The 11,987-nt window shown below is 50.5% G+C and overlaps 1 protein-coding gene across 1 annotated transcript; it reads left to right on the forward strand.

The window, feature by feature from the left end:
• Nucleotides 1–3,848: 3,848 nt before the first annotated feature.
• On the forward strand, nucleotides 3,849–11,578 carry Alox15 (arachidonate 15-lipoxygenase). Its single transcript, XM_038327983.1, is given in 16 exon segments — nucleotides 3,849–3,983; nucleotides 5,591–5,798; nucleotides 6,073–6,154; nucleotides 6,236–6,358; nucleotides 6,470–6,573; nucleotides 6,766–6,926; nucleotides 7,684–7,827; nucleotides 8,640–8,849; nucleotides 9,706–9,780; nucleotides 9,782–9,793; nucleotides 9,885–10,054; nucleotides 10,208–10,329; nucleotides 10,898–10,930; nucleotides 10,933–10,997; nucleotides 11,119–11,286; nucleotides 11,399–11,578. Coding segments are annotated over 16 exon segments (1,992 nt in total).
• The last annotated feature ends 409 nt before the right edge of the window (nucleotides 11,579–11,987 follow it).

Consider the following 11,987-nt stretch of genomic DNA (forward strand, 5'->3'; position numbering starts at 1 on the left):
GGCAAGGACCTTGGACTTCCCATAGGGTAAGGAAACCTGACTGCTCTTTGGCCTGGAGAGAGAGAGGGAGGGGGAGTGGAGGGAGGGGAGGAAAGTGGGAGAAGGGGAGGAGGTGCAAATTTTTAATAAAAATATAAATAAAAAATAATAATTTTATGCTTGGGGGTCACCACAACATGAGGAACTGTATTGAAGGTTCACTGCATTAGGAAGGCTGAGAGCCACTGCTCCAATCATATGGATTTAGTTCATTGCTCTGTTTGTGGTTTACTTGTTCTTGCTTTCTCTAGGAGTAAGACACTTTCTGTTAAGAGGCAGGGGCTCCTGGTACCACTCACAGTGGACCCAAACTTGGGTCAAGTGAGCATTCTGGTTTTCCTCTGAAATGTATTCATTTCTGTCTGTCTGGCCAGGGCTATGGAGCCCTCGTTCTGTTGTTATGGTGTGTGTTGTTATGGTGTGTGTTGTTATGGTGTGTGTTGTAGTGTCTTGCTCTTCGAGTACCATGAAAGCGAGCTGCGAGCCTAGTTGATTCTTTCTGATGCCTAATGGGAGATCCACCAGGATCTTCTGAGGGAGGAGGGCTGTGTTTACACGCTGATGCACCTCAAAGAACAGTTGACTACCTTTGAATCTTAGGGCCTCTTTTCTTCTTGATAAGGGTGTAGAAGGCCCAGTTCTGGCTGTTTAGAATGTTTTCTTACCGAGTTATCATATATGAGCACATGTGCCCTTCAGTCCTTCTGGGTGCTGGAAGTAGTTCAGTGTTTTCCAGATCTAGTTGGCTCACATACAGGTCTCTGTTTTTATCTATTTACTGATGGAAATAAATGCATCTTGGTCTCTATAAACAGCTACATACTTAGAAGAAATACAAATATGTAATACTACTCCTTTTTAATTAAAACCTATAAAGATGCCCAACGTCATAATTATTCACTCCCTTTTGTATTTAAAAAAAAAAACATTGAAAGGATTTATTTAGTTTATGTGCATGACAGTTTTTGCCTGAATGTGTGTGAGGTCAGAAAGGGGGTCAGATCCCCTGTAATGCAAGTTACAGATGGCTGTGAACCACCCCGTGGATGCTGGGAACTGAACCCAGGTCCTCTGGAAGAGCAACAAGTGCTCTTAACTCCCGAGCCATCTCTCCAGTCCCTTTTCCTTGTGAGCTTAGCCTCTAACAACTGAACGGTCTTCAGCCCCAAAATGCCTTTCTGAAAGGGCTAGCAGTAACTTTCCCTTTTGAATGATATTGTGAATTCAGAGCTACAGAGACTAATCATAGTGGACACACTCCGTGTTTCCCTCCACTCCCCCCCCCCCAAGCCTTCTTGCCTGTGTCAAGCAGCTTGTGGTTATTTGGGTGTCTGTCCTTGTTCTGAATTCTGGGCTGATTCCTGACAAGGTTGAAAGAATCGTGGTGTTTCTATTTCTCCTTTCCACTTAATGGTTTCAGGGAGGGTACTCAGTTTTGTGAACATTGTCAGAATAAAAAAAGTAATGTGAACATTGTCAGAATAAAAATGGAGTTTTCTATCATTTCCCTTGCCAAACCCTCAGTAAATGAAGTTGAGAGGCCTTGTGGGGAGAAGCCACAGGAATGTTTCTTGTCACGGGAACTATGGCTGGGAAACAAACTAAGACCCCTGCAATAGAATAAGCGCTCTTAGCTACTGAGCCATCTTTCCAGCCGAAGCAGAGGGTTTCTTAGTCTCTAACAAAATTACATATACATTTGCCCTATTAATTCCATCTTCAGGATTTTGTACCATTGATGTGTTTGCCTATGAGTAAGTACTAGATTTATCGCTTTAAGCAAAGAATAGTTGCAGAAGATTGCTAATAACTTGAATATCTATTTATAAGGGGCTGGTAGAGTATGCTATGTAAAAACATCAGCAACCTTCAAAGATGAGGGCGATCTTTATGTGTTAATATGAAATAATTTCTTGATTTGTGTTAAAATGTGGAGATAAAAACAAAACGCAGAGGTGTGTATTAGCTTGGGAATGTGCACAGGACTGACAGATAGAGGAGGCCGCTGTCCTTCATAGACTTATTCCCATTGACTTCATTTATTTAGTTAGATTTATAATACTCTGGCCAGAACAGCACCAAAGGTTACTTTGTTACTGTTTAATAGCCACATGGCCTGAAAGTCATCTGTGCAGAGCAAGGAGTGTATAAATTATGCTATCATGTGTGAGACAAAGACAGACATAGTATTATAGCTGGGTGTTCTCACCTAAGAGAAGGTCACCAGGGTCGGCTCTTTATGAATCTGAAGTTTTTATTGAGTCACACAGATCCAGCCAGGGGCATGCACTTTTGTGACTACCAGGACAGAGGCAGCCCTGAGCTGAGTGAGCGGGCTGAGCAGGAGGGGGGATTATAAAGGTAAAACCCACAGGGTTGGTGCCTCCTTTTGACGTAGCTACAATGACTGTTAGCAAGCATGACTGGATATGAACTTTTAATAAGAATAGGGCATAGTTATATCACCATGGGCTTACTCTGATCAGGAAACCACTTCCAGAAGTAGAACAATGCAGGTTAGCAGAAGTTCCTATAAGTACCGCGTGCCTGAGGGTAATGCTGACTTCAGTTTAACTGGAGGTCAGGTCAGGATTTAGCAAATATGCTGTTCTCACTTCAGTGGGAGGTGTATATTAGCTTGGGAACGTGCACAGGACTGACGGATAGAGGTGGCCGCTGTCCTTCACAGACTTATTCCCATTGACTTCATTGTTTAGTTAGATTTATAATACTCTGGCCAGAACAGCACCAAAGGTTATTTTAATAGTCACATGGCCTGAAGGTCCTTTGTGGACCCTTGTCTCCTCAGGAGAAGGACGTGTTTATAGCTGCAGTTTCAGCTCAGTGTGTTTCAGGGGTAACAACAATAACAAGAAGGAATGAATAAGTCACGCTGGGATGTGGTCCAGGCCTAAAAGGTGCTCCTTTCAGTGGGTGATACAGACTCACAGATGATCACAGCATCAACTGGGAAGCAGCAGGAGTGCCTCTGAGGGGCAAGCAGTGGGCAAGCTGCCTATCTCTGGGTGAGGGTGGTGGGGGTGGGGAAGGCATTTTCCTGAGAAGCTGATTCAGGATTTGGAAGGATGAGCAGAGCTGACCCAGAGTACAAGTTTCTCCAGCAAACAGCGAGGGGCATGTGGTGGTGGTTCTGAGCAATATAGGGCTTCAGTCCAGAACATAGCGGTGGGAATGTGGGGTTTTATTTTGCAGACATCAGGAGGCAGAGGCTTTAAAACTTTTAAAGGATTGAGCCCAGAGCCTGCCTCAGGATGGGCAAAGTGTGCAGAGTTGCTGGAACGAATTGGGTGGCTAAAATATGCATCCTTCAAACGCTGTGGAGTAGCTTCGTCCTGCCTTGCAACCTTAATATTATCTATAGACATGGGTGATCCAACTTGTGATGTGATCACACACACTTTCTAGCCACCGGGGCTCCCTTCCTATAGAGTCAGCCAGGGTCTTCTCATTCTGCCTTCTTGTTGGATCAGATGTTGAGTGTTTCTTGCATGTTTTTTTTTTTTTTTTCAAATCCCCATCTATGTCTCCTTCTTATCTTGCTCTCACCCAAATGACTTTTGGGAACTCTGCCTTTTTTGGGGCGGCAGCTAGGCTTCCCAGAGGTGGTGGGTGCCCCAGAACGTGTCAAGGTGGGGTTGATTGGCAATGTGTCAAGGCGGGGTTGATTGGCGATGTGCCACCGTCTGCTCAACCCTAAATAAGACTTCTGAAGGGGTGGGGCCTTGGCTCTCTTATTTAGCGCATCTACCCCTCTTGACTCTCAGAAGGGAGAAAACTACATCTGCAAGATGGGTGTCTTCTACATCCGTGTCTCCACTGGGTGCTCACTGCACACGGGCTCCATAGACAGAGTCCACCTGTGGCTGGTGGGCGAGCATGGGGAGGCATCTCTCGGGATGCTGCTAGCACCCCAATGGAACTTGGTGAGCTTCACAGAGCTGAGGCTAGGCTGGCTGGGGTGGGGCGGGGAAGTGGGGGGGTAGGAGGTGGGTGGGGGAGGGCAAGGCCAGAGAAATCCCAAGGAGCCCTGTGCTGGTTCCTTAGCTCTGGGAAGGCTCTCAAAGCCCTGGGAAGCAAAGCGCATGCAGAGAGGCACTCAGTGAGTGTTCAGTAGTTGTTGGTGGCCACCTGGCAGGATAGTTCTGTGTGTCCCTCATTTCACAGAGCTCCGCTGGACAACTATCAGTAGTGCCGGCTGTCGGACCTCTCTATTTTTAGAAGTTAGAATTTCCCATCTTCTCTGCAGATACTGGATCTTTAATATTAGGGCGGAGTGGGTAGGAAGGAGGGTGTGGGGTGCACAATACTCTGTGCTGTCCCCTGTTTATATGTGGCTGGTCTTGAATTCCTTTTCTTCTTACGACTCTCAGATCCTTCCAGATCTGGATGCTGTCTTATGTTCTCTTCAAAGGAAGATAGAGAAATAAGGCACTTACTGGGCTTCTCCGTCTTGCCCTTCATCTATACAAGTATTGAGCAAGCTGGGTCAGTTCTGTTCCCCAAGCATTTCACCTGAGTCTTGCCCAGTCTTTGGCCACCAGCGAATGTCCCTTAGACCTGCTAGACTCCAGGTCACCTTGAACTCTGCCCAGTTCATCCCTACTTTAAGACAGCCTGCCTGTTAAAGCCTTCCAAGGTCTCCAGTTCTTCCTCTGTACTAACGGCCAAGCTTCTTGATTATTCTATGTCCCTCAGGTCTGTGTTCTTCCCCAGCCTTAGCTTCAAGGCCCAGGTGTCCTGGAGGCTTGGGGGCGGGGCACAAAGACACAGACGCAGGGGACAGGCAGGCTGGCTGAAGGAAGGTGTGGTCCTTTCAGCCTGTACTCTCTCCATGGACTCTGTCTGGTGTCTACTCGTCCCTGACCTTGTTCTCTCTATCCGACCCTCTCTTCAGTCCAGGTTTCCACTTAGAGACCATCCTCTAGAAATTCTGGCTCAGCCTACACGGAATTCCTATGGATCCTTAGCCTTGGTGGGGTCCTCCCATCTCACCTGTGTTCTCACTGGGCTTCAGGCAGGGTTTCACTGCCCCGCCCCCAGCCTACCTCCAAGGGGATAAAGGGAAGGAAGGAGAGAGAGGGTACGTTTTCATCTTCTCTCCCCAGCCCTCTCATCTTGGTTGAGGCGACAACCTAGAGTGTTGTTGTGGGGCCCTGCTAGTGCGTGCTCCCTTCTCTCTCTCTCTCTCTCTCTCTCTCTCTCTCTCTCTCTCTCTCTCTCTCTCTCTCTCTCTCTCTCTCTCTCTCTCTCTCTCTCTCTCTCTCTCTCTCTCTCTCTCTTGGTTTTTCAAGACAGGGTTTCCCTGTAGTTTCTAGAGCCTGTCCTGGAACTAGCTCTTGTAGACCAGGCTGGCCTCGAACTCAGAGATCCGCCTGCCTCTGCCTCCCAAGTGCTGGGATTAAAGGCGTGCGCCACCACCGCCCGGCTCCCTTTCTCTTTCTGGCTTCCTTCGCTTCGCTTTCCCTGTGGCCCAATGGAAGCAGAACTCAGCCTGGACACCCCGTCCTCTGCCCCTTGTGTTTGCCTGCAGGAGGTGGAATTGCGGGTGGACGTGTCAGAACACCACCTGGGGCCGCTGCTGTTTGTGAAAGTGCAGAAACGCCATTACCTTCTCGATGACGCCTGGTTCTGCAACTGGATCTCTGTGAAGGGCCCGGGAGAGCAGGGAGCAGAGTACAGGTTCCCCTGTTACCGATGGGTGCAGGGCACCGGCATCCTGAGCCTCCCTGAGGGCACTGGTGAGCAGTGGGGTGGGGCCTCAGTTACCTGAGGAAGACCAGGCAGGGTGGGAGCTGGAGTCTGGAGGTGGGGGGTGGGGTTGTGTGTTTGTTTTAAAGGAGTTGTCAAAGAAGTGTGTTGCTGGAGCTGGCCCAGGTGCCGTGAAGGCTGGGGGGTGGGGGGGAGGGCGGGAAGGGGCGTGCCGATGCAGGCACAGGGGACAGCCCGAGCTGGCGGGGACCAGAGAGAGACTCCCAGTAGACATCCCAGAGCGCCTCCCTCCTCCACTTCTAGGCTGCACTGTGGTTGAAGACACTCAAGGCCTGTTCCGGAAGCATAGAGAAGAGGAACTGGAAGAGAGAAAGAGTCTATACCGGTGAGCCCGACCCCGGCGACCCACGGTGATGAGCTGGGCAGCTCCTGCAGAGCCCAGTCTGATGTCGTTTCCACCGGGCAGGTGGGACAACTGGAAGAATGGTGGTATCCTGAATGTGGCCGCTGCCAGCTTGTCTGACCTCCCTGTAGATGAGCGATTTCGAGAGGACAAAAGAGTTGAATTTGAAGCTTCGCAGGTTTGGGGGTAAGAGCCAGGGTGCCCGGTGTGAGGGGAGGTAAGCTGGTCTAGCCTGTGGCACAGTCACCGTACGATTTGGTATAACTGTTGAGCCCTTTCTCCCATTCTTCCCTGAAGGAAAGCAGATGTCCTTCTCAACTTTCCTATAAATTCTCTGACCTCCTGGAAAGACCTAGATGACTTCACATGGGTTTTCAAGCTTGGCCGCACCAAGCTGGCTGGTTAGTTCACTTACTCCAACATCACTCTTTCCCCCCAAGCCCTTCCCAGTGCAGGGAGATGAGAAAACCGGGTTGGGGGCGGGGGCAGAGGCTTTTGTCTCTCTGGTAAATCTGGGCCAAGCTGGGATGATTTGGCGGGTGTGGGAATGACCAGGAACATGGATCTTAGATACACTCACCTCCCATCCCTAGAGCGAGTTCGAAGCTCCTGGAAAGAGGATGCTTTCTTTGGGTACCAGTTTCTCAATGGTGCTAACCCCATGGTGCTGAGGCGATCTACTCAACTTCCTTCCCGTCTGGTGTTCCCTCCGGGGATGAAGAAGCTGCAGGCTGAACTGCACAAGGAGCTGAAGGTGTGAATACGGGAGCCCCAGAGAGAACAAGCAGGAAAGCGGAGGCAGCGCTGTGCCAGCCCTTGCTGCTCTCAGATTCGCTGTGGAGTCTCAGAACTCCCTGCTGGTTGTCAAGAATCCCAGACCAATCTGGAGAAATGGAGAGCCATGGCTTTCCTACCGCAGAAGAGTGGATGGCAGAGGATGGCAGTCTTAGTCGGGGTAGAGACAAACTGAAAGTTGGGAAATGGTCCTAGATGCCATGGGTCCAGAGGGATGCAGGGTAAGGGAATCCAGGTCAGGGCTGGTGTTGTTAACTAGGAAAAAATATGGGACAGAAACAACATTCATGGGGCAAGACAGACTTGCACCTGAATCCTGGTTTTGCTGTGTTAAGCAAGAAATCCCTCTTCTCTGATCTGTTTCTACAGGGTAACAGGCCAGTGGGGAAATCCCCCTGCCTCTGGCCTGTCCCTGAGCCAGGACTTAGCAATCTCCATCCCTATGATTCAGGGGCAAAGGCCAAGCGATACTTCTGGCCTCATTGTACTTCCCCACTAGCTCTGCACATGCTCTGAAGACCCCATAGACCCCACCCCTCTGCTCAGCCCACTGGCGTCTCTCTCTCCACCCAGAGGCAGCCATCATTCTGACAATTAGTGTCAGGTGACTGCTGGAAACAAGTCGATTTTCTTCTTTCTCCTCTCTTTGTTGGGCACCCAGGGTGGGAAGAAGACTCTCCATGCTGACAGCAGCCCTCATTTCTCTCCCTATGCAGGAAGGCACTCTGTTTGAAGCCGATTTCTCCCTTCTGGATGGGATCAAGGCCAATGTCATCCAAAGAAGCCAGCAGTACCTGGTTGCCCCTCTAGTCATGCTGAAGCTGCAGCCTGACGGGCAACTCTTGCCCATGGCCATCCAGGTGAGCGGACCTGGGGGTATACCCCAGGGTGGCCTCCTCTGATGAGCCTGCTATCCAGCTTCCTCTCCCTTCTCTGTAGTGCCATTCCCTAAGCACCGAGGAGGCACCAGAGGAGGAGATGGGCAGGCTCTGACTTTAAGGGGTGTGTGGCTGGAGAGACAGGCTCCTTAGCTTGTGTAAGCTCTGATGCCAAGGATAGGACCAGTCCAGGAAGGATTCTGGGAAGAGTGTTGGGGGGCTGGGTGACCTCTATCCCCAGAGCCCTGGGTGGAGAAGGCAGGAGATTTCTGGGGATTGCACTGAGATGAGAAAGGCCAGCTAAGCTGAGCTCAGGGGGCGGAATGTGGGCCCCTTGGAAAGATGCTCCTCTACATTTTCAGTGTTAGAATGGAGAGAAGAAGGGGGTTACTAACGTTGGGTTTAGTGTCTCAAGTTAAGACTTGGCTGGGGGGGGGGGGGCGGTTCCAGGTGAGTAGAAGCCATAGGAATGGAGAGGAGGTGGAACAGGAGGAGAATCAACTGAGCTAGAGTCAAGGACACAGGGAAAGTGGGAGTCAGACAGGTTTCTCCAGAAACACTGAGGCCAGAGAGACACCCACGTAGGCTTTGGTCCTGCCAGTCTTGAGGTCATGAGGACACATACAAATCCTCTAACTAGCAGCTGAAACCTGGAGACTTGGACCTTTGTGGATAGGAGGTGTTGAAAGATGAGGGAGAGGCCAAGATTTCTGCACAAGTGTGGGATGGAGGAGACAGGGATCACTGAGCCCCTAACACGCAGCTCCTCACGCAACACTCTGGTTTTGCTCCAGCTTGAACTGCCCAAAATTGGATTGGACCCACCGCCAATTTTTACACCTGCAGATCCCCCAGTGGACTGGCTCCTGGCCAAATGCTGGGTCCGTAGCTCTGACATACAGGTGCATGAGGTACAGTCTCATCTCCTGAGAGGACACCTGATGGCTGAAGTCTTTTCTGTGGCCACCAGGAGGACCCTGCCTTCAGTGCACCCTGTTTTTAAGGTAATGTCTTATTCATTTTTGTTCTGCCTGTGTTTCTCTCTGCCCAAGACACATTCTTGCCCCTGAAACGTCCCTCTGTGGCATTTCAGGGTCCAGGGAAGTAAGATGAGCAGTAGAGATGAACGAGCAAGGGAGTGGGAGGTGGTCTCCTCTACATTTCAGTGATGATATTAATTCCCAAGGGGTGTGATGAAGGTAATTCCCGAGAAAAGGGTCTTGTATACAAGACATAAATATACACACAGTACAATAATAGATGCAAATGACTTAGAGATTCCATCCAATCAGAGGAGACCGTGCATAACCACTACAGATTCCTTACAGCTGTCTTTGAAAGGTTCTGAAACTGTAGCCTAAGGCACCAAGAGTAGCCTGGTTGACTACAGCCAATCAGAGCAAAGAGCTCATCCATTAAAAAAAAAAAATGGGTATTGGATGTCTCTACTCAGAACTAGTCTAGATGCCAGTGGAAATATCTGATCTTCTGGGAGTTTTATGTCCAGTAAGAGAGAAAAAAAGACGATAATGATTGTATCCAACTTCCTGGCCATGATAGACAATGCAGAGTCAGAGCAGCAGCCTGAGGGTAAGGTTCTTCTGGGGATCAGGAAAGACTGCTGAAGAGAAGCCCAGAGAGGGAAAGCCATGTCTGAAGGCAGTAAGTTGATGCCGTGGCACCAGCCAGGCAGTACAGATCAGCACACTCCCAGTGCCGAGGACCAGGAAGACTCGGGGCCATGCTTCCCATGAAGACTGCAGCCTAGCAGCCAGGCTTCCCTCCTTGTCAAGTTTGTTTCCTGCAGGGACCCGGCCCAGATTTCTTCGGATTTACCCCTCCCACCTCTTCTCCTTCTAGCTTCTAGTTCCTCACCTGCTCTACACCTTGGAAATTAATGTCCGGGCCAGGAATGATCTGATCGGAGAGAGTGGTTTTTTTTGACAAGGTATGGGAACAGAAATGGGTTTCAGGTTCACTCCGTCCTCTGACTAAGGGCAGCTTGATTCGACTGCACCTGCCTGTCCTTGGTCCTGTAGGCTATGAGCACAGGCGGAGGAGGTCATGTGGATCTTATCAAGCAAGCCAGAGCCTTTCTGACCTACAGCTCACTGTGTCCCCCTGACGACTTGGCTGAGCGGGGGCTCCTGGATGTTCAGTCTTGCTTCTATGCTCAAGATGCCCTGCGTCTCTGGGAAGTCATAAATCGGTGAGGCTGGCGGACTGCAGGACGGGTATGGGTGCAGGTAGAGACGACCCAGGGGTAGGAGGTCTGTGCCTTAGTCGGGAGTGGCCACTCTGACTTGGCCGTCTGATCAGGGAGCAGAGGGCTTCAGTGCGCTTGCCTGACCTTTGCTGGCAGGTATGTGACGGGAATATTTGATCTCCACTACAAGACTGACGTAGCCGTGAGAGATGACCATGAACTGCAGAACTGGTGTCGAGAAATCATGGAGATTGGGCTGCAAGGTGCCCAGAAGAGAGGTAACAGGGGTCCCTGGCATGAGAACAAAGACCTCTCCAGAACCCTCTCTACCTCTGTGGAATCTTCCAGAAGCATTTCAATCCTTAATGAAAACCCTCAAAGGCTTTTCTAGGTGCAGTAGCAACAGTGCTCATAAGAGTTTAACACTAACCTCACCCTGAAAGAAAGCTGACCTCCCTCAGAAGCCACCAGCTGTCCATAGCTCCTCATTTAGGGTGCGAGGACTCATGAGCCCCTTCCCACTTTACTTTCTAATGCTGACTTGATGCTGTGTGGGCAACCGGCCGCCGTGAGCTCACGAGTACATCCATCAGGCCCGACACACCCGGAAGACACTGTCTTCCTCTGCCTCAATCTCCTACAGCCCATGTGCCCTCTCTTTCACCGTGATCCCCCGCGCCTTGGGTGGGCTATGATATGGTTGCCAGGGTTCCTCTCTTCCCTCACCGCACCCACTCCCGTGCCAGCTTCCACAAGCTCCTCGCAGCCTTCCTTACTCCTTCTCCCCAGGCGTCACTTCTAGCGGCTGTGGTGACGTCACACACTAACCGTCCACACCTCTTGTAGGGTTTCCCATCTCTCTACAGTCTCGGGCTCAGGCCTCCACTTTATCACCATGTGCATCTTCACCTGCACCGCTCAGCACTCTTCTGTCCATCTAGGCCAGGTACTTCCCAGAGGGACGCAGTCGGGAATTTGGCTCCTGTAGCGGGGGAGGGAGATGTGAGCATGTGGGCCAAGGGCCTTGGTGTTTAGCCAGCCTTGACCCTAGATCACTGTCTCTCCAGTTGGACTGGTTCTATTGGGTCCCTAATGCGCCCTGTACCATGCGGCTGCCACCACCTACCACCAAGGATGCGACAATGGAGAAGCTGATGGCCACACTGCCCGACCCTCATCAATCTACTCTCCAAATAAATGTCGTCTGGCTGCTGGGCAGATGCCAGGCTGTTATGGTGAGAGTCAGCTATTCAGGCAGGATCCAGAGGATGGATTCAGAGGGGAAGCCATGTACCCTCAACTGGTCGGGGTCACAGGCTCTAAGCTGCTTTCCCCCCTGCATCCCAGGTGCCTCTGGGCCAGCATTCAGAGAAACACTTCTCAAGCCCTGAGGCCAAAGCTGTGCTGATGAAATTCAGAGAGGAGCTGGCTGCTCTGGAAGAGGAAATTGAGATTCGTAATAAGAGCCTGGACATACCCTATGAGTACATGAAGCCCAGCCTGGTGGAAAACAGTGTGGCCGTATGAGCATCTCCAGCTTTTTCTTGTTTCAGTCACCCCTAGCGAAGCACAGCCCCATGCTTGAGTGGTTGCAATCCTGCCCTCCCAAGCCTCATCCTCTGCCCCTGCAGGACCCCCCTCTTAGTGCCAGCTTTCCATTGTCTGCTGCAGTGAACACAGTTTGCTTTGGATGTGTTACTTGGGAGTGCCTCTCTTCATCCATCCTCTCTTCTTTTCCTTCCCTATAAGGTAACTGATGGTCGTGCTCAGAAAAGCACACCAGGGACGCAAGAGGGCGATGCTATCCATTGCTGTACACCTTTTATGAGTTGAATAGACTTCAAACCTAAGTAGAGTCTAGTAGCAACAGAAAAGATGGCTTGGACTAATGATAGAAAAGAGTGTGGATTGAATTATTGTAAATAAAATGTTGGCA

The sequence above is a fragment of the Arvicola amphibius genome, chromosome 4 (genome assembly GCF_903992535.2).
Source record: "Arvicola amphibius chromosome 4, mArvAmp1.2, whole genome shotgun sequence".
Classification (NCBI taxonomy): Eukaryota; Metazoa; Chordata; class Mammalia; order Rodentia; family Cricetidae; genus Arvicola; species Arvicola amphibius.